Below are 20,748 nucleotides of genomic sequence, written 5' to 3'. Positions count from 1 at the left end.
GCCTGACTTTGGGCCTTTCCCTTATTTTTCCCTGCCTAGCCCCATCCACCCCTAATGTATTCCTACTTCACAAGCATGATGTTCAGGACCAGGAGCCTCTCTTCCCTCCCTGTCTCTACCCTCTAACATGCCTTCTTGCACCCCATTTAAGTCCCCTAGAATGGAGCTTAAAGGAGTGGTGATAGTCTAAGGAAAGGTTCCCTCCTTACCCTTCCTGTCACACCTGACCAGGGTGATAAGTAGGTGTAACTTATGTGCCATGGAGCCAAGAAGGGGTTGGAACCCCACATGGAACTAAGAGTTAGACTTCTCGAACCTAGTCCAGGTCCCAAATAGCTATGTTTTCTCATCTGCAGTGTATTCTCTGAGATCCCTTCAGCTCCAAATGTCTGTACTTTTTTTTTAAGATTTTATTTATTTATTCATGAGAGACAGGGAGAAAGAGAGAGAGAGAGAGAGGCAGAGACACAGGCAGAGGGAGAAGCAGGCTCCATGCAGGGAGCCTGACATGGGATTCAATCCCAGGTCTCCAGGTCACCCCTGGGCTGAAGGCGGCACTAAATCACTGAGCCACCCGGGCTGCCCAATGTCTGTACTTTCATATGACATGTTCAGAGCCTCCTGAGAGCTTATAATCTTGTTAGGGAAACATGACACAATTAGAGGACTATATATGACAGACTATAGTACAAAGTTGAAATCAGTCCAATTAGGAGGAAAAAGGCATGGTACAGAAAACAAGTCACAGGGCTGATTAGGATGAGTGGATCTCTGTGGGACAGTCTTCAGGAAATGGTTCAAGAAAGAGTTTGAGAGGGGCCTTGGAGGTTGACTATTGCTTGGATGAAGGAAGGGAAAAGCCACCACAGTCTTATTGCCTGTGTGTGCAATGAGGGAGAGGCAAGGGAGTGGAATCCTGGTTATCATCTAATTGCTGTTCCAGCTCTAAGTGAATAGAACACACACACTACTCCAGTTATAATATGCTAGTTATTTACAGGGCTGTATTTCTATTCTCCCTGGCTTAACACACATCACTGGAAATCTGACATTCAGAATTGGCTTTTCCAACCCCCTAAATTTTAATTAAAGTAATTATGTTACTAACAGAAGCTGTAATTTATCTTCTCCCTGTGTTTACAAAGAAGAAAAAAGGCAACTTTGGCCAAGCACATTTTCCCTGCATTCTATTGCTGGTTTGGTGGTGGGAAGGGAGGATGTCTTTGTTTGGAGAGGGGGGTCCAGAAACCATACTGTTCACTGATCTCTTCTCTCTCTGATGCAGAGGGCCCTGTTACAACTACTTGGAATAACTATGCTAGTGAGAGCCTCAAAATGAGCTGAACTTTGTCATTTAGAAACAGCATCTGAGCTAATGGGCAAGTCCATATTCTAGCAAAGTCCTTTTGGCACAAGGCACTCTGTGTGTGTGTGTGTGCGCGCGCACATGCATGCACCCACATGTATTTCTGGCAATGATGGGAATAAGGAGCTCAGTGATTTAGATGAGAACTTTCCATGCGATTAACTTCTTCCATCCTAAAGCAGGTGCTGAAGGGAACCACTGGGCCAAGCTGCTTAGTAAATACCCATCCCCAGATGTAGAGCAATTCAATGGAAATAATTAAACTGGGTCAATTAAGCAGAACTCAGACCTCCTCCTGTTAGCCTATTTGATTTTTTTATTTCCATGAGTCAGGTTTGCTCAGGATTTAAACTGCTTTACCTCTGGGAAAGGGAGCCTCTAGGGAAACATCATTGATTTGTGTTGTGGTGGTGGTTGCTAGAGAAGATGGCCCTGCTTCCCAGTCAAGAGAACTTGGGCTGGACTTCAGGCAGGCCTGGGCTGGAGTTCTGGCTCCAGCCCTTAGCAGCCCCTGAACTTAGGCAAGTTACTTAACTCTCTAAACCTCAGTTTTCTCATTTTAGAAGTGGGAATGGGAAGATAGCTGATAGCCCCATTCTCTCATGAGAATGAATTGAGAAAATGATGGTAAAGCTCTGAAAAAAGGTCCTGGAATATGATCAATGCTCCATAAGCAGCAACTGTTGTTATTACTATTATCAAGAGAAAAACTGGGTATTATTATAACTGGGCCACCTAAGATGACCCAGTGGAAAATCTTTATAAAGGCTGGGGAAGAGCTAATTATGCTCAACTCCAAACATGCAGAATTTAGAGACACCAATATATGAGGTTATAAAATGGAACAATTAGGGGGTGATGTAAAGGCTGGACAAAAGAAGGAACAGCAGAATTCAATAAATTCTAAAGACCCTTGGCTATAGAGACAGTCCATTTGTAGATCACTGATGGCATGTCACAAAGATTTGGAGGGAAGCTGAGAAACTAAGCATTGGGGACCATTGTCAGTTGAAAATGAATCAGAAATGAAATGACATCACCTCTAAAACGGTAAGGCAAATCAGTAAAAAAAAATGCAATCTAACTGACAAAAATTCAGTTTTTCACACAATAATAGTATTTATTGAGACCTTGCAATTTGACAGAGGCATTTATGTGGATTCCTTATTTAACTCTTACCATAACCTATAAGTTTGGTTCTATGATTATCTCAGTTTTACAGACACATAACCCTTCAGAGACGCACTTGGTACAGAAAATGAAAGGTCACTTACTTCTTAAAGAGGTTCTTTCACAGCTTAGGAGAGTGTAGACCCACCAGAACTTTACATATAGGAGGAGGTTCCTTAAACTCTGTAGAATGTGGATTTAGTTGTATTCATACAATCATCAAACAACTATTTATATGGGCTCTACTAGAAGGTGCTAGGAACTGAGTTTGGTGTTGAAGATACAATAATGAACAAAAAGTGGGTGTGATCAGTTTTGGAGAAAATGAAGAAGATGTACTTTTCCTTATATGTCCTCCTGCTGTGTACAAAAAATCCCTAAGCATATGTAAAGCAAACATAAGAAGACTCTGAAAGGTGGGAAGAAGATGGCAGATCAGTTAGAGTCCTTGAGACCCATGGAATGACATGTGAGTTCTCTGTTTTTGCTTCTGGTTCTTGGTTTTGTTTTGTTTACTTTTTTGTTTTGTTTTTTGTTTGTTTTGCCTCAAGTATCCCAAACTTGAAGATGAAGAAGCCATTGAAATGGAAATGCCCATGCACACAAACAAGGCAAATCCTGATCTTCCTAGTCAAAGGAGTAGAAAAGGGGCAGCATGGCAAGGCTGAGAACTTTCAGACAATAAAAGTTTACCAACCTAATAACCACAGAAAAAAACTGTGGCCTTATTTCCACCCATATCTGCAAAGGCTGAATGGGAACCCTAGGCTCCTACTCTCTTGAGGCTGTAACAAGGTGCTCCAACCCTTGCAGGAGTAGTATCAGAAAAGGCCATGGAAGAAATCAAGACTTTCCTCTGCTCTAGGGTAAGGAGGCTCTCCACCTCCCTATCTGTGATGTCAGCAGAAGCTCTTCCACCCCCACATAGCAGTTATGAGGCATTCCTGCTGCTTGCTCCCTGCTCCCCACTGGAGTGGTATCAGAAGAGGCCTACTGGAGAGTCAGGATTTTTACCTCTGCCCTATGGTAATGAAGCCAACCTCCTCCCCCATGCTTTTGTATCAGTGGAGGCCACATGGGAAGCAGTAATGAGACAAACTCCTAACCCTTCCAGTATTAGTAGAAATTTGGGGGAAGCAGGAAGCTCCCAACTTTGCCTAGCCCCACCACCCCCAGGTACCCACAGAGGCCTAGTAGGGAATTTGAACTTATATCTTCACTTGACAGCACCAAGGTACCATCTCACCCTCTTCCCTGAGCAGGGATCTATCAGAAGCCACCTAAAATGGAGGTTCAGATAAGACCCAGAGTCGCAAAACATAATACTCACAATATCCACGTTTCAGTAAAAAACCACTTGTTATACCAAGAACCAGGAAATCTCATACTGAATGTAAGAAGACAATAGATGCCAGCATAGAAATGATAGATAAATTAGAATTATTTGATAAAGATTTTATTTTTATTTATTTATTTTTAAATTTTTTATTTATTTTTTATTTTATTTTTTTAAAATAAATTAATTTTTCATTGGTGTTCAATTTACCAACATACAGAATAACACCCAGTGCTCATCCCTGGATAAAAATTTTAAAGCAGCTATTGAAAAATACTTCAATAACCAATTAAAACAAGCTGGAAACAGATGGAAATATAGAAAATTTCAGCAAGGAAATAAAAGATATAAAGAAGAACCGAATGGAAATTTTAGGACTGAAAAACATAGTAAGTAAAAATAAAAATTTCAAAGGACTGATTCAACAGCAGAATAGAGGAAGCAAAAAAAAAATTAACTTGAAGATAGAAAAGTAGAAATGATCTAATCTGAACAACAGAAAATAGATTGAAAAAATAAAAAAGAACAGTCTCCAGGGTTTGTGTGACTGTAACAAAAGACCTAACATTTGTGTCTTGGGACTCACAGGAGAGGAGAAAAAAGACAGGGGAAGAAAAGTGCTAAAAGAGATAATGGCTGAAAACTTCTCAAATTTGTCAAAAGACATACCTAAATATTCAAGAAGCTGAGTGACCCTCAAACAAATGAAAAAAAACTACAAAGAAATCTGCAGCAAGACATATTACAATCAAACTTCTGAAAACTAGAGCCAAAAATCTTGAAAGCAGCCAAGAGAGAAATGACACATTACCTATAGGGGAAAATAATTCAAATGACAATGTATTTCTCATCAGAAACCATAGAGGTCGGAAAGAAGTGACACAACATTTTTCAAGTGCTGAAAATAAAGAAATACCAACACAGAATCCCATAGCTTATGAAAATATCCTTCCAGAATGAAGGGGAAATGAAGACAGTCTCAGGTGAAGAAAAACTAGCAGGATCTGTCACCAGCAGACCTAGTCTAAATGAATGACTATAGGAAGTATCCTAAAAAAGAAAGGAAGGAAATGATAAAAGAATGAACTTTAAAACTTCGGGAAGGAAGAAAGAATGTGGTAAGCCAAAATACTGGTAAAATAAAATAGGCTTTCCTTTTCCTCTTGAGTTTTCTAAAATTTTTTGATTGTTGAAGCAAAAACTAGAACACTGTCTCACATGGTTCTAAATGTATGTATAGGAAATTTAAGGCAATTATAAGTAAAAAACTATAAGAAAAATAAGATATTTATACTTCACTCAAACTGGTAAAAAGAAAAACCAGCAGGCTATGATAAATTGTGTATGTTTAATGCAATACCTAGAGTGAGCACTAAAAAAGTTCTACAGAGATATATGCAAAAATGTTAGAGATGAACTCAAACTAGAATTTAAACAATGTTCAAGTAACTCACAGGAAGGCAGGGTAAATCAAACAAGATAAATTAAAAAACAGAATGAAACGGAAAACAAACAACAACAAAAAAAAGGCAGAGTTATGCACTAATGTATCACTAATCACATTAACTGTAAATGGTCTAAATATACAAAATGAAAGACAGGCAGAGTGGACTAGCAAATGTGACCTACATATATGCTGTTTACAAGAAGCATACTTAAAAAAAAAAAAAGAAGCATACTTCAAATATAACTATGAAAGGATGGAAAAGATATATCATAAAGACATTAAAAGAAAGCAAGACTAGCTATATTAATGACAGATAAAGTAGATCTCAGGACAAAGAAAATTACCAGAGAAAGAGACATTCTATAATGACAAAAGGATCAGTCTAACAAGAAGATATAGTGATCTTAAATGTGTAAGTATCAAACAATAAAGCTGCAAAATGTGTGAAGCACAAACTGACAGAATTGAAGGGAGAATTAGACTAATGCGCAATTGTAACTAGAGAATATAGCACCCCTTTCAATTGTCCAATTGATAAAACTAGATAGAAAATCTGCAAGGATGTAGAAAAATTCAACAACACTGTCAACCAGCAGGATCTAGCCAACATTTATAAAACGCTCCACAGTAGAATATACTTTGTTTTCAAGTACATACTCAACGTAGACAAGATAGACCATATCCTGGAGTATAAAACAAATCTAAATGTTTTCACATCTTAAAATTTTAATAAAATTATTTAATATTTTAATATTAAAACATTGAAATAATATAGAATGTGTTCTCCTACCACAATGTAATCACATTGGAATTGATAATAGAAAGATAATAGGAAAATCTCCAAAAACCATGAAAATAAAAGAACATCCTCCTAAATAATCCATGGATCAAAGAAGTCTCAAGAGAAATTAAAAAAAAAATAATGAATTTAATGAAAATAAAAACACAACACATCAAGATTTGTAGGATACAGCTGAAATAATGCTGGGAGGGCAATTAATAGCACTAAATGCATATATTAGAGAAGTGGAAAAGTCTCAAGTCAATAACCTCCCACTTCAAGAATCTTGGAGAGGATTGACAAAGGAAAAAGGAAGAAGTTAGTAATCAGGAGTGGAGAATATCACCACCTATTCGGCAGATATCAAAAGATAATAAAGGAATACTACTAATAATACTACTAAAGGAATACTACACCCACATTTGACAACATTAACAAAATAGAGCAAATTTTTGAGAAACACCAACTATCACAACTTATTCAGTATGAAATGGATCATTTGAATAGCTCTTTAACTATTAAGGAAATTGAATTCATAGTTTTTAAAACTCCACCAAATAAATTTCTAAGCTCAGATATTTTCACTGGAGAATTCCATCAAGTTTAAAGAAGAATTAAAAGCAATTTTACATACTCTTTTCCAAATAATAGAAGAAGGAGGAACACTTTCTAATTCATTTTATGAAGTTAATATTACCCTGATACCAAAACCAGACAGACAGTACAAAAAAAGCCACAGCTCAATATTATTCATAAATATAGACACGAAAATCAGTAACAAAATATTAGCAAATAAAATCCAGCAACACATAAAATGAATTTTATACCATGACCAAATGGGGTTTATTGCAGGGATGCAAGATTGGTTTAATGTAAGAACATCAATCCATTTTAATAAGCTAAAGACGAAAAATCAACTGATCATACAAACTGATGCAGAAAAAGCATTTGAAATTTGACACCTATTTATGATAAAAACAATAATAGGAATGGGGGAAACTTTCTGGATAAAATGTGCTACAAAATACCAGGAGGGAACATTGTACTTAATGGCAAAATAATGAATGCTCTTTCCCCAAGATAAGTAACAAGGTAAGGCTTATCATTTTTATTCAACGTAGTTGAATTCAACTGGAAGTTCAAGCTAATGCAGTAAGACAAGAAAAGGAAACAAAAGGCATATATATGTACTAAAAAAGAAGAAATAAAACTGCCAGTTTGCATGACATAGTTGTTTATATGTTTATATGTCAAATACGACATAATTGTTTACATAGAAAATACCAAGAAATTTACAAAAATCATTCTAGAATAAGTGAGTTCACCAAGATCACAGAATACAAGATAAACATACAAACATCAGTTGCATTTCTATGTCCTAGTAATTAATTCATGGTACCAAAATTTAAAATATAATACCATTTATAATAACTCAAAAAAATGAAATACGTATGTGGGAATCTAACAAAATGTGTGGGAATTATGTGCTAAAAACTATAAAAAACTGATAAAGGAAATCAAAGAAGATATAAATAATCAAAGAGACATACTGTGTTCATGGGTTGGAAGACTCAACGTTTTAAAAAAGTTAGTTCTCCCTAAATTAATGTGCGGGTTAATATAATTTCTATTAAAATCCCAGCACAATTTTTTTTTTTTAGAGAGAGAATGAGGGGGGAGGGGTGGGCAGAGGGAGAGGAAGAGAGAGAATCTTAAGCAGGCTTCATGTCCAGCATGGAGCCCAAGATGGGGCTCGATCTCACAACCCTGAGTGATGGACATGTCCTGTAGCTTGACTGTTTCAGGGACAATATACTATTGATATTGTATTGTAATTTTTGTTATATCTTACCATTGGAGGGAACTGGGTAGAGGGTACATCGGGTGTCTTTGTGTTATGTCATAACTCCATGCGAATCTACAATTACCTCGAAATGAAAAGTTTCATTAAAAAATAGGTGTGACCCCTTTGCTGATGGGTCTTGTAGTATTCTGGAAGAGAGAGTCATTAATTAAATCTCTATGTAAACACATAACAATTCAACTGTAGTAATGCTTTAAAGTAGAGATGTTTAGTCCCAGGAGAACATGTAATAGGTAGGACGGGTGAATTTATTATTCAGACTGGGACACTTTTGATAGCGCAAGGAGGTATATTATTAATTAGGCTGGGGGAATAGACCTAGATTGGCGCTCATGGTCACCCTAATAATGAGGGGGTGTCCTGAGGTCAGGGGCGGCTCCCTGTGGGAGGTGAAGCTGGACCTAAGATTTGAAGGAATCACTGAGAATCAATTAGGCAGGTATGGAGGGGGAAAGGCAATGTAGGCAATGACCCCATAGCAGCATGGAGCCTGCACCTCCCAAGGAGCACTGGCAAATCCCTGCATAGTTTCCAGAGAAGCCTCATCTGGGCTCTGGTTCTATGACCTGAGCAGCACTCTCCCTTCCTTCTGCCTTCCTGATGCTGAACTTGGGTGTAAATCACATGTTTGTTTTCAGGCTATATTTAGTTCTCTGCTTTGCTCTCTCTGCTGCGCTTGAACAATTTTCCAAGAACTGCCAGCTCTCTTACAGCCCCTGTGATGCTCCTGATTCTGAGTGTGGATGGGTGAAAGAGTGATGGCCCAAGTGTGGGGGTGGGGGTGGGCGGTGGGATGGCCACAGGGCATCCATGATACATCTCCTCTGGCTGCTGCTAAATGGCCTTAGGCCATTCTTGAGGGTATCCATCCTCCTCCCCAGTGGGATGCTGCTTCTGAGCTTCAGCACAGTCTTCACTTGGCTGTTCTTGTTTCCCTGGAAGCTAATCCCTGCCCCCTCTTTGTCCACCCAGGCTCCTCATTCTTGCTTCTCTTATATCCAAACTTGCACTCAGGAGGTACCACTATCTATGGGCTCCCCTCCTACTGCTCAAGCTGTCCCTTCCCAGGCCCATCTGTATGTCCTCCTGGCTCACCCTTTTACCAACATCAAAGGTCTCAGTTGGATGCTTTCATTTCCCATGCTGTCTTGAAGAGACCACCATTTTCTAGAAAGGCAGCATTACTTTTAAAGTCATCAAGGAGAAGAGTAAAACAAGAACCTATTTCCTCCAACCTTTTTTCTCATTGCACACACCTCATTAGATTGATGCCCTTCTTTTGTTTTGGAGACATGAGTAGGAGGCAAGGGTTGACAGAGTTGTTAATGACTTTCAGCAGCTTAATGCTGTCTTCTTTCCTTGAGGTTATTATGTTGCCGTTGTTGACTTCCCTTCTTCCGCCTGAACTTGCTACTTGAACACAGGCCTGGAATTCACCTACCACAACTTTCTCTTCCTTACTAGGGGTATCATTCAAAGATAAGGATGTCACCAACTAAATCACCACCCTCTTCTCAATTGCTAGGCATGTGGAGGGAACCATGTGTGCCATCAGTACCAGCTGCCAGCATTAGTCCTCATGGTGTGTCCTTGTGCAGGGAGACAGGTGGCATAGCAGAAAGAACACTGGCTTTAGAACCAAAGAGACCTGAATGTAAATATTGCCTTAGGTTAGGCTGTATGATCTAGAGCGGGGAGATAGTGTAAACCACTGTGTAAGAACTTAGCTCTCACATCAGACAGATCTGGATTCAAACCCCTAGTTCTATCACTCATAAGCAGTGCGACCCAGCCTCTCTGCATCAAGGTTTACTCATCTGTAGAATGGGGCCAAAGTGCTGACCTCCACAGGACTGTCAAGAAGGGTAAGAACAGTTATAGCCAAACTTACCTGGCACTTTATCTGTGCCACATGTTGTTTGACTCTTTTATGTGCATTAATTTGTTTAATCTTTATGATGACTCTGTATGGTATGTATTTCACCAGTCCCATTTACAGATGAGGAATGGAAGTACAGAGAGGTTTAGTAATTTGTCCAAGGTCACAGAGCTAGGGTTGGAATGGTTGGCATTTGAACACAGGTAATTTAGCTCCAAAGTTTGGACTCTTAATCACTCTGCTAGAATCCTAATAGGTCGTTACTACACATCTGGTGTAGAGTTAGTGCTCGGGGTATGGTCATACTCATCATTAACATCAGCGTGATGATCTTTAACATCATAGCTTCACCTGCACACAATTCTGTTTCTCAGTTTACGGACTGGAACCAAGCAGACATCCTTCGGCAGAATTAAGTAAAGCAGTCACATAGAAGCCACAGAGTAGGACTTAAAGTCCTTATTAAATGTCAGGGTTGACTCTGTTCTTTCCTGCTCCTCCCTCTTTCCTCTTTCTCTTCTGCTTTTCCTCATCAGAAAGTCTTTGATGCTTTTAAGGTCAAGCTTCTTTTTAAAGAGCTTTAATTAAAAATTTTTGGGGAAAAATTTTGGGGGGATTCCTGGATGGCTTGGAGATTTAATGCCTGCCTTCAGCCCAGGGCGTGATCCTGGAGACCTGGGATGGAGTCCTACATTGGGCTCCCTGCATGGAGCCTGCTCCTCCCTCTGCCTTTGTCTCTGCCTTGCTCTCTCTCTCTGTGTCTCTCATGAATAAATAAATAAAATCTTAAAAAAATTTTTTTTTGACAATGGCCATTCTTCTTCTTCTTCTTTCTAAGATTTTATTTATTTATTCACGAGAGAAACAGACACAGGCAGAGGGAAAAACAGGCTCCCCCTGGGGAGCCCAATGTGGAACTCAATTCTAGGACCTTGGGATCATGCCCTGAGCCAAAGGCAGACGCTCAACCACTGAGCCACCCAGGTGCCCAAGCAGCCAAGCTTCTTAATGTTACTACTTACACTGAGGTGCCTGGGTGGCTCGGTTGGCTAAGTGTAGGACTTTGGCTCAGGTCATTATCTCAGGGTCCTGGGATCCAGCCCCTTGCCAAGCCCCTTGTTGAGCTTCACACTCAGCAGGGAGTCTGCTTCTCCCTCTCCCTGCTTATGTGCTCTCTCTTAAACAAATACATAAATAAAATCTTTAAAAAAATGTTACTACCTATACCTATGACTGCTGGGCATATGGTCACCTGTGGTAGAAAAGAGCATCAATCAGATCATAGAGCTTTGCTTCTTAAGAAAGTGTACACGTGTTAAAAAGAACAGATGATTAGAAGCTGCAAGCAGAAGTGTTATTATTTACACCATCTGTTTCACCTGTGATTGCACATTTATGGAGGGTCAGTGCTATGCCTGGATTGGGAGGGGTGTAAGTTGTAGTATGGAGCAAAACAGATACTTGCCGCCTTCATGGACACACACTGGTAAGAAATCTCGATTCCAGTGGTCTTCTGACTACTGTCATCTGCATTTTAGGGTTTGTTTTATAATCATTTACCTCTGTAGAAATTCACAAAGTTACAATGTGAACTACTGTTTTGATGTTAATCAATTAATTAATTTCCTATTTAGTTCCAAAATGGATGTGAAGTGGCTTATCAACACTGCACAGATATGGTAAGACTGAAGAGTATCAAACAATAAAAACAAATGGTATTTAGTAAAAGGGGAACAGAGGATAAAGATCTTGTTCTAAAGACAGTTAGAGCAAATGAACCTGGTACTCAGCTTGACTGTTGAGACAGGAGGATGACAAAGTGAGAAGACAAAGCCACTTGCAGAAAGCCTTTAAAAAAGGATGTCAGTTTTCACAGGAGAAATCCACTTTTTTCTTGGCTTTAGGTTTTATGAGGAATTTGTCTTTAGATCCTCATAGGAGTGCTGAACATGTTATAAAATATGAGAAACAGGTATAATCAGAATACTTCTCTATATGTGCTGGTCCTGGGTGCTGATGGCAAGATCTATTAAAATATTAAAGAGTTGTGGTGGGGGAGAAAAAGAAAAAGAGAAAGAGAGAGAGAGAGAGAGTGCATGAATATGAATAAGAATGTATTTGTAATGTCAGGGAGGAAAAATAGTTCCCCAGAGTGTTATTTCATTGTGATGGCCAGCCCCATCCCCCAAACACCTGAAAGAAGTCATTTTAGGGTGGCAGTAGTGTAATCTCAAGGGTAACTTGGAGCATAGGTTTTGCTTTCTCCAGTTGTTTATAACAGGGACAGGAGCCTGGAGGGAAAATGCATTCTCAGTAGGGCTGCTTTTGCTCTCCCCATTGGACCTGGTTGAGGGCTAATCCTGGCTCCCACCTGCCTTTCTCAGCTGAAATAGGCATTATGCCAGCAAGGGAAATGAGAGTCCATTCTAACCCTAGCCTCTCTTTTAAATTCTAGATGGATATTGAACAGCTTCCATCTTACAGCAGTAAAATTTGGTGATGATGATGAAGATGGTGGTGGTGACAATAATGGATTCAGCTTTGGGTCCCATGGGATAGTCAGTGCAGACATCATGGAAGAGGTGACATTTAGAGCAGACCATGATGGAAATTGTGGCAGAGGGCAGATTATAGACACAAGGAATATGGTAAGAAAGTTCATAGAAGTAAGGCCGTGCATGGAGCCTTCATGCCATTCTGAGAAGCTTGGACTTTATGGACAGTGGTTGGTCATGAAGATTTTTGAGGAAGGCAATCCATGGCATTATCTTCCTTAAGTTTTAGAAGGTATCTATGGAACTATTCTGTCTAAAACAGTAGCTGGCAACTAGTCATGTGTGGTTATTGAGCTCTTGAAATGTAGCTAGTAGTTGAAAATATAAGTACCTATAAAATATACACCAGATTTTGAAGACCCAGTACAAAAAAGATGTAGAAATACTTTGGTAATTTTTATGTTGATTATCAGTTGAAATGAAAATATTTTGGATGTAATCAACTCAAGAAAGTATATTATTAAAATTAATTTCATTAGTTTGTTTTTAATTTTTAATGAAGCTACTAGAAAATTAAAAATGATCCATGTGGCTCACTTTATACTTTATTGGACAGCGCTGGTGTGGAGGCTGGCTTGGAGAAAGAAAGAATTGAAAAGTAGGAGAAGACAGAAAGTTACAGTAAAACCTGAAGACAAGAGAGCATGAGAGTCAGATCTAAGGCAGTGACTTTGGGAATAAACAGCAGACAAAAGGTAAAAAGGCTTTTAAAATAGGACTTAATAATTTTTCTGGATATGGGGATTAGAAAGAGAGAGGAGACAAAGTTGCATGTTAAATTTCTAGTCGTGGTGACTGAGAAGGTGAAAAATCATTTTTAGAACTTGATGCTTTGACAGATGAATGGATAAAGAAGATGTGTGAGATATACACACACACAATGGAATATTACTCAGCCATCAGAAAGGATGAATACCTACCATTTAAATCAATGTGGATAGAACTGGAGGGCATTATGCTAAGTGAAATAAGTCAATCAGAGAAAGACAATTATCATATGGTTTCACTCATGCAGAATATAAGAAATAGTGCAGAGCGAGGGAAAACCTGAATGGGAAAAGATTGGAGAGGGAGACAAACCATGAATGGCTCCTATCTCTGGGAAATAAACTGAGGGGTGCTGAAGGGGAGGTAGGTGGGGGGATGGGGTAACTGGGTGATGGGCATTAAGGAGGTCACGTGATGTGATGGGCACTGGGTGCTACACACAATTGATTACTTATTGAAAACAACATCTGAAACTAATGATGTTGGCTAATTTAATTTAATAATAAAAAAAAGAACTTGATGCATGTGGATTTCTGTGTGGACTTGCATGTATAGGAAGCAATGGGGAATCCAGATGAGAAGCTCCAGAGAGGGAATAGAGTAGATTCAGGAGTCAACAAGCAGGAGGTGACAGCTGAAGCAGGGAGATGGGTGAGTAGATGAGCTCCGTCCACAGAGGGAGAGGTGGAGTGAGAAGGAAGCACAGAGAACTGGGGTCATGATGGTGGAGAGGTGAGCTGAGCTTGATTGAGGCTGGTCAGGGAGGACCCCAGAGACCCTGGTACCACATAGACCAAGGGAGATCTTTCCAGATGGAACACATTTACAAATGCAGGAAGTGGAGGCTGTTGGCCAGGCTGTCTCAGGGAAGCCACTAGGTGGTATTTGTTGGGAGTAAGGCTTTGATGAGTCACCTGAAGGCAAATGTCAGCTTGCAGAAAGTCCAGCAGAGAGTGGCAGGCACGGAAGGGGGAGACTACAGGTAGAGGGGAGAACTCTTCTGAAGATGTTTGGCCACTAGAGAAGGTTGGTGGGGACTGGGAGCCTGCCTGAGGAGGGGGAGGCAGCACAGGGCACAAGGACTATTAGGCAAAGGGTTTAGGAGGGAGCGCCTGTAGGTAGAAGGAGGGGCGATAATCCATAGAGCAAGGCCAAGAGGCTGAAGTGGGGCGGGAGATGCGTGAAAATATGACACGTTGGAATCTTTCATCCACTTTTTCCAAACAAATTCTTAATAGTCACATCTCAAGTCCACCTCGAGGATGGGACCTTTCCGCAGGCGCGGTCCAGGTCAGATGGGAGAGAGAGCAGGGAGTTGGCAGCACTGCTCTTGCAGAGGACTGTCTCCGTGGGCTGCCGCTCCCCTCCCCTGTGGGCCTGCGGCTCGGGGCGGGGGGGGGGGTCCCGCTCCCGGGCTCTGGGAGCGCCCACTCCGGGCGGCCTGCCTCCCGGAGGCCAGTCCACTTCTACCCTGGCAGCTAGCCCCTCCGCGCACAGCCCACGCGGGAGAGAGGCCTCGCGTCCCTCCCCAGGCCCCAGCCGGGCTCGGCTGCAGCGCCGGGCCTTCCCCGGCAGGGGCGCTGGGAACCCGCGGATGGCCGGCTCGGGTCCAGCGCCCACCTCAGCCCTCCGCGCCGCAACTTTTCTTGGGGCGTTCTGCTGCCCTCGGGCTTTGGCATCCCCGACCCCGAGGCCCGCCTCATTCTGGGCTGGTTCGGGCTTGGTTCTCCCGCCCAGCCTCCTGGGTTCCCAATTCCCGACGTCAGCTCGGGTTGGAAAGGCACGTGCGCGAGGGTGGGGCTCCCGGGAACCACTGGTTGCCGCCCTGCGTGGCCAGCTCCGGTCCCCAGGCCGCCTGAGCCTCCTCCATCCCTCTTGGTCCTCCCCTGGCGCTCTTTCGCCTCCTCTCTTCTCCCGCTTTTCCTTCCGCACCATTATTTCGCCTCCCCCCGCCCCGCCCCGTTTCTCCTCCCTTCTCCCTTTCCCTTCTCTTACCTTCGCCCCGTGTCCCGCGTTTCCCCCCCTCTGGCTAGGCTGTAACCATCGCCCACAAAGGAACTCTCCGTCTCATCCCGAGGCGGAGGGGAAGAGCCTCCAGGCGGTCACGCTCTCCGAGCCCCTCTCTCCATCCTACTCCTTTCCTAAACAACCCCTCCTCCAGCTCAGCGCTTCTGGCCTTTCCATCCCCTAGAAATCACGGGAGCTTCTCGGAGGCGGCGGGCGGCCCTTCGTGCTGGGGCCTGTAAGCCACATCTCCTCCTCGAGTTTAGATTCCTTCTCTCCGAAGTCGCCCTTTTCCTACAGGGCTCCGGGGGCCCGGCCCAGACTGCGTCCCAGGCGCCCAGGCTGCGCTTCTGCAGCGGGGTCCGGGGGGCCTGGTGAGCCCGCGCCGCGCCGGGGGCCCTCTCGCTGGCGGCCGGCGCTCCGAAGGAACAACGGAGCCCGCTCAGAAGCCAATCTAGGAAGAGTGAGGAAGGCTGGAAGGTGGGGGCTGGATGCCCCCCGTGGGAGCGAACGCTCTCCACTGTCTTTCCTAAGCTCCGACCCGGGTCCCGGGAAGGAGAGCCGCGGTTCCGGGGAGCGGTGAGAAACCCCCGCCCCTGCCGGGGGCGCCTCCCTGTTCTCTCCCCTCGCCCTCCAGGAGGCTTAAGGAATGACCACGGTCCATCCACGGGCGGTGGGGGCCAAGGGGGTGCGCAGGGCGCCAGGAGGAGGGGGCTACCCGGGGCGGCCTGCCTTGCTCTCAGTATTGCCTTTCCGAGGACTCGCAGGCTCCGGGAATGCAAACACAGCCCGTGCGTGATCGGCGCGCGCCCACGGCCGAGCGGACCCCTCCCCGGCCCCCCAGCCCGTGGCTCACACTAACACGCACACAGACGCGTGCAAGCGCGCACGCACGGAGCCGCGCGCCCCCGCACACCCCAGCGGCCCGGGGCTCCGCCAGGTGCCCCCGCCCCGCGGCGCCCGCCAGCCCCCGGCGCACCCCTGGCTTCCCCCTCTCCCGCCTGCGCGCACGCACGCGCACGCACGCAGTCCCCGCGCCCCCGCAGCGGGCGGGGGCGCAGGCCGGGAGGGGAGGGGCGGGCCGGGAGGGGCGGGCCCCGGAGCCGCGAGCGGAGTCCCGGGTCCATCCCGCGCTGGGCTTCCGCGCGCTGCCTCCCCGCGCGGAGGCTCTGGTCTCCCCCTCGGCTTCCGAACCCGAACAGTTGGCGCTGAAAACACTTTACTCCTCCTCCTCCTCCCTCGAGAACCCCCCACCCTTCCGCTCGCCACCTCCCGTTCCCCACAACAGCCCCGAAGAGTAACCCCCCGCCCCCCCCACCCCCCGAAACGCGGCCAGAAGCGGCTCCCAACTCTTCGGCGGGAGCAGGTTGGAGGCTGGATTTCGCAGAGACTCTGGATTCGGGTCCGTCGCCAGCCCCTCCTCCTGGATCCGGCTTGATTTCCATCTTTTAAAAGAGGATTTTTTTTTTCTTCTCATTACCTTTGAACGCTCCTTTTAACAAAATTTCTGGAGGAGCTCCGTGAGGAAGATTTTGGGGGGAATCTTGTCTTACGGGGGGAAAAGCATCGAGGGGGCATTTGTTAATTTTCCTTGGGTTTTGGAATCCCCCTTTGGACGAGAGAGCGGGCGACCGAGAGCGAGGAGGGAAGAGGGAGAGGACCCGCGAGCGCGCCAGCCCGGGCCCCCTCCTTCCCGGCCGCCCCCTCCCCACTCCCCCCGACACGGACTCGCTCGCTGGCTCGCCGGCGCGCGCACACCCCCCGCGCCGGACCCGCACCTCGGCGGGCGCCACACTCCCGGCAGCCCGAGCCGCGGCAGCCGCAGCGGGATGGAGGCAGCGCGCACCGAGCGCCCCGCAGGCTGGCCCGGGGCGCCCCTCGCCCGGACGGGGCTCCTGCTCCTGTCGACGTGGGTCCTGGCCGGCGCCGAGATCACTTGGGGAGCGACGGGCGGTCCTGGGCGCCCGGCAGCCCCGGCTTCGCGGCCGCCGGCACCGCTTCCTCTCCTCCCGCGGGCGGCGGTAAGCCAGTGGCCGGAGGAGCTGGCGACCGCGCGCGGAGGCTCCGCGCTGGGGCGCCGGCCCGGGCCAGAGCTGCTGCCCCAGCCGGGCGGCGGCGGCGGCGGCGGCGGCGGCGGCGGCGGCAGCGTTGGAAGGAGGCAGGGAGGAGCCGGGGCGCCGTCGCCCGCAGGCGCGCCGTGGGGACCCGGCATCCCGGCTCCGGGCAAGGCTGGCGGCGCGAGGAGGAGTCGCCGGGCGCAGCCCCCCAGCGCCCTGGAACGCGGGGACGCCCGGGCCCCCGCCCTAGCCGGTGGTGCCCAAGGAAGCCGCCCTCTGGCCAGGGGTCTCCGGGAGGAGGCGAAGGCGCCGCGGGCCGGGGGGGCGGCGGCCGAAGAGCTCCGGCTGCCCAGCACCTCGTTCGCGCTGACCGGGGACTCGGCCCACAATCAGGCCATGGTGCACTGGTCGGGACACAACAGCAGCGTGAGTACCGCCCGGCGGATCTGTCCTCGGACGGAGGGCGGGAACCGGGGACGCACAGTTGCTCGAGGGTCGGGGCAGAGGCGGGGGCGCCCCGACTTGTAGAGAGAACAGGTTTCTCGGGCTTTCCCCACGCCCCCAACAGGTTAGCGGAGTTTGTTGGAAGATGGTGCGTACGTGTGTTTGCTGGAGACCCTAGGTTTGGGGCCACTCGGAGGGGCGGGCGTGGGGGGCGGGGAAGAGTCTCAGAGACGCGCGGGAGAGGGATCTGTGGTCCCTCGCCCGGTCCTCGGCCCGGAGAGCCCGTTCTCCCGTCGGGCCCTTGAACCCGTGGGCGAGGACGCGCGGCCTGAATCGGCGAAGGACCTGCTGGGCAGACGGACGGACGCTCCGACCGCCGAGCCCCCACCTCGTCTCCGCTCCAGCCACACTAAAGGGGCCCCGGCAGCTGGAGGCCACTCGGGCTCCCAGAGCCCTGCCGGCCTGAGGGCCGCTGTTCTCTGCCCAGGCGCGCTGTCTCCCGGCCCCGGGGGTGGCTGCGCCTAGTGTGCCCAAGCCCCGGCCGGCGCGTGACCGAGCCCCCTCTCCAAGCCCCGGCAGCTGCCTGGAAAGCTACAGGAGGGGCAGCAGAAACAAAAGTTTAAAGCGTGAAACGAGACTCCGCACCCATTCCGCACCGCTCACCCTTGCGCATGCACGAGCACACCTAAGTCTCGGAGCAGAAAAACTCGCCTCGGCCGCTGCGTCCCGCCTCACACACGGCCGGCGGAGCGGACTTGGGTCCCTGCGCTCCCCGCGCTCCTCTCCAGCCCTTTCTCTCCGCTGCCGGGTTCCCCCGAGAGCCGCTGTGCCGACAGGTGGCGCCCCGAGTCCCCTCCCGCGGCCCCGGCGCTGGCTGCCGGGCGTCGGGCGTCGGGCGTCGGGCTCGCAGCAGCAGCGGAGGGCGGCCGGGGCGGCTGCTGCGGCCCGGGGAGCTCGCTCCGACAGGCGCCCCCACCCCCGCCGCCCTCGGGGGCCCAGCGCGGCGCGGCCACGCCGAGAAACCGCGGGAAGGCGGTCACCCGCGGAGGTGGTGGGGGCGCGGCCTCCCGCGGGCTACCCACTCCCCTCGCGTCCGCGGCCCCCACTTTCAGCCAGGCGTGCAGAAATCCTCTCCGCTTCTCTGGCTCTCCGGATCACATCAGAGCCCGGCGCTGGGGCAGAGTCTGCGGGATGATGGGTGTCTGTGTGCGCAGCTTTGGGGAACTCATTTGATGGGAAAGCACTGCCCCTCCCCCTGTGTCTCTCTTTATGACTGGCAGTAGAGATTTCCCTGGGAAATTCTGGCCTTATTTTAAAATAAGGGTGCCCCCCGGGGGTGTCACAGGGGCGAGGAGTGAATGACAGGAAAGCCAGGAGTCCGTAGAGTGCAGCACCTGGCGCTGCCGAGTACAGATTTCCTGGTTCTCCACGTCCCCCAGCACAGAGCACGCAGCCCAGCCCCGGCACAGATGGGTGCAGATGCGGAGCTGGGAGGATTTGTGCGGTCTGGCTCCCCAGCGGCGCGGTGGCTGGCTTCATCTGCCTCCAGTGAAGACCTCCAACGCTTCGGAGGGAACAACTCCTGGGCAATGGGGGATGTGGAGGGTGGGCATCGCGTGCCTTAGTAGGGGTGGGTGTCCGAAGACTCTAAAGTCCCCGGAGGAGAGAGGGAGAGGGGGAGAGGCAATTCTCTGACAGCAGCTGGTGTGACTCTCAACTTCATTTTAGTTTGATAATGAGGAGTTGTGTGTGCGCATGTATGTGTTTGTTCATGTTCATACTGGGCGAGGAGGATGAAGAGGATATGTGGAAGTAAATGTGTCCCTAGGGGGAGGAGGTGCTGTCCTCACATATGTAGGACTTTATTACGGTCACATTTGGACAATATAAATTCACTCTGCCTAAAGAGTTTTCTTATGTCTGTGCCTTTATTTTAAGGATCATTTTTTGTTGTTGTTGTTGTTGACTTACGGATGGGACTTGGAGAGAATGCTTTTTGCAAATAATAGTTCTAGGTGCATGGCCTTCTCTGCCCATCTTCAATGTGGATGTGCAGTAGAGGAAGTGAGGGGGCAAATCTAGCCCTAGGTCCCCTGGGGAAATGGCTGGAAGTTGAAAGAGGGGGAGAAGTGCCTGGGGGAGTGGACCAGTGGGTCTTGAAGCCCTTAGTGACAGCAGTGAGATCTGGACAATCCACGAACAGCCGTCAGGATGCTTATTGATTGTGTTCTTGGCCAGTCTTAATTGTCCAAGCAGAGGACAAGGCAACACAGGTGGGTGCAGGGACCCCATCCTGTCCTTTCTGGTGGAGAGGGACTGCCTGTTCAGCACCTGGGCTGGACCTGCCTCTTCCCACCCTACTGTGTAGGCAGTATCAGCAGGAAAGGTTTCATTGAGGATCAGGTCTGTGCTGCTCTAAGAGATGAGGGGGATACATGGTCATGTGGCTCTGTGTCTGAGAGACTTTAAGGAACCCCCCATGAGCGAAACAGGGGAAACCAGGTCCTGCAACATTTCCAGGTTAGCTTTGTTCTCCCCTCCCCCTCTCCTAAAGATAGCAAAAGAAGATGCTGTAAATAAAAGCCAGGGGATGCAAACTTTCCGGAAGCTTCCCTCATCATTGGTTTCAAAATGAAGGGGGATGTCCTAGCACCAGGCTCTTCCAGCATGAAAAGAGAGTTCCACCTTCTGACTTCCAAACGTGTCCTTTTCTGGGAAGGCCACCACTTTAATTGTGAACACATTGGGGTTGCCTGGTCTCTTTCCAAGTGCCTTTGGTGGACCTCATTACTTGACATGAATTCCCCTTGGGGAGGTTTTCAGTCACCCCGTATAACTGAAATCAAACTCCACTCCTACAGTTTGCAGCCAGGCATGCAGAGCTGGGCATGCCCCGCTCCATTTGTCCAGGTGTGCCCAGGGTCTCTCTCTGGCCTTTACTATCCTGCCAGGTGTTCTGGGTGAGGGGTGAGTGGACTTGGGCTTGGAGCCTCTATGCTGGAAGGGCACTTGCCACCCTCTCTCTGGCAATCTCTAGCTGGATTCCTGGTGATTAATGGGCAAGAGACTGTTTCACA

General features: G+C 47.7%; 1 protein-coding gene across 1 annotated transcript in view; it reads left to right on the top strand.

Annotated features, from left to right (window-relative positions):
• Positions 1–16,984: 16,984 nt before the first annotated feature.
• The window catches only part of SORCS3 (sortilin related VPS10 domain containing receptor 3), a 579,951-nt gene continuing 576,187 nt past the window's right edge, over positions 16,985–20,748 (top strand). The window contains exon 1 of the mRNA XM_072805399.1: positions 16,985–17,653. Within this exon, the coding sequence (XP_072661500.1) occupies positions 17,000–17,653 (654 nt within the window). The 5' untranslated portion in view covers positions 16,985–16,999. The remainder of the gene's footprint in view (positions 17,654–20,748) is intronic.

This window comes from Canis lupus, chromosome 29 (assembly GCF_048164855.1).
Source record: "Canis lupus baileyi chromosome 29, mCanLup2.hap1, whole genome shotgun sequence".
In the NCBI taxonomy this organism is placed as follows: domain Eukaryota; kingdom Metazoa; phylum Chordata; class Mammalia; order Carnivora; family Canidae; genus Canis; species Canis lupus.
The sequence above is the reverse complement of the archived record's forward strand: the minus strand, read 5'-3'. Positions and strand labels throughout refer to the sequence as shown.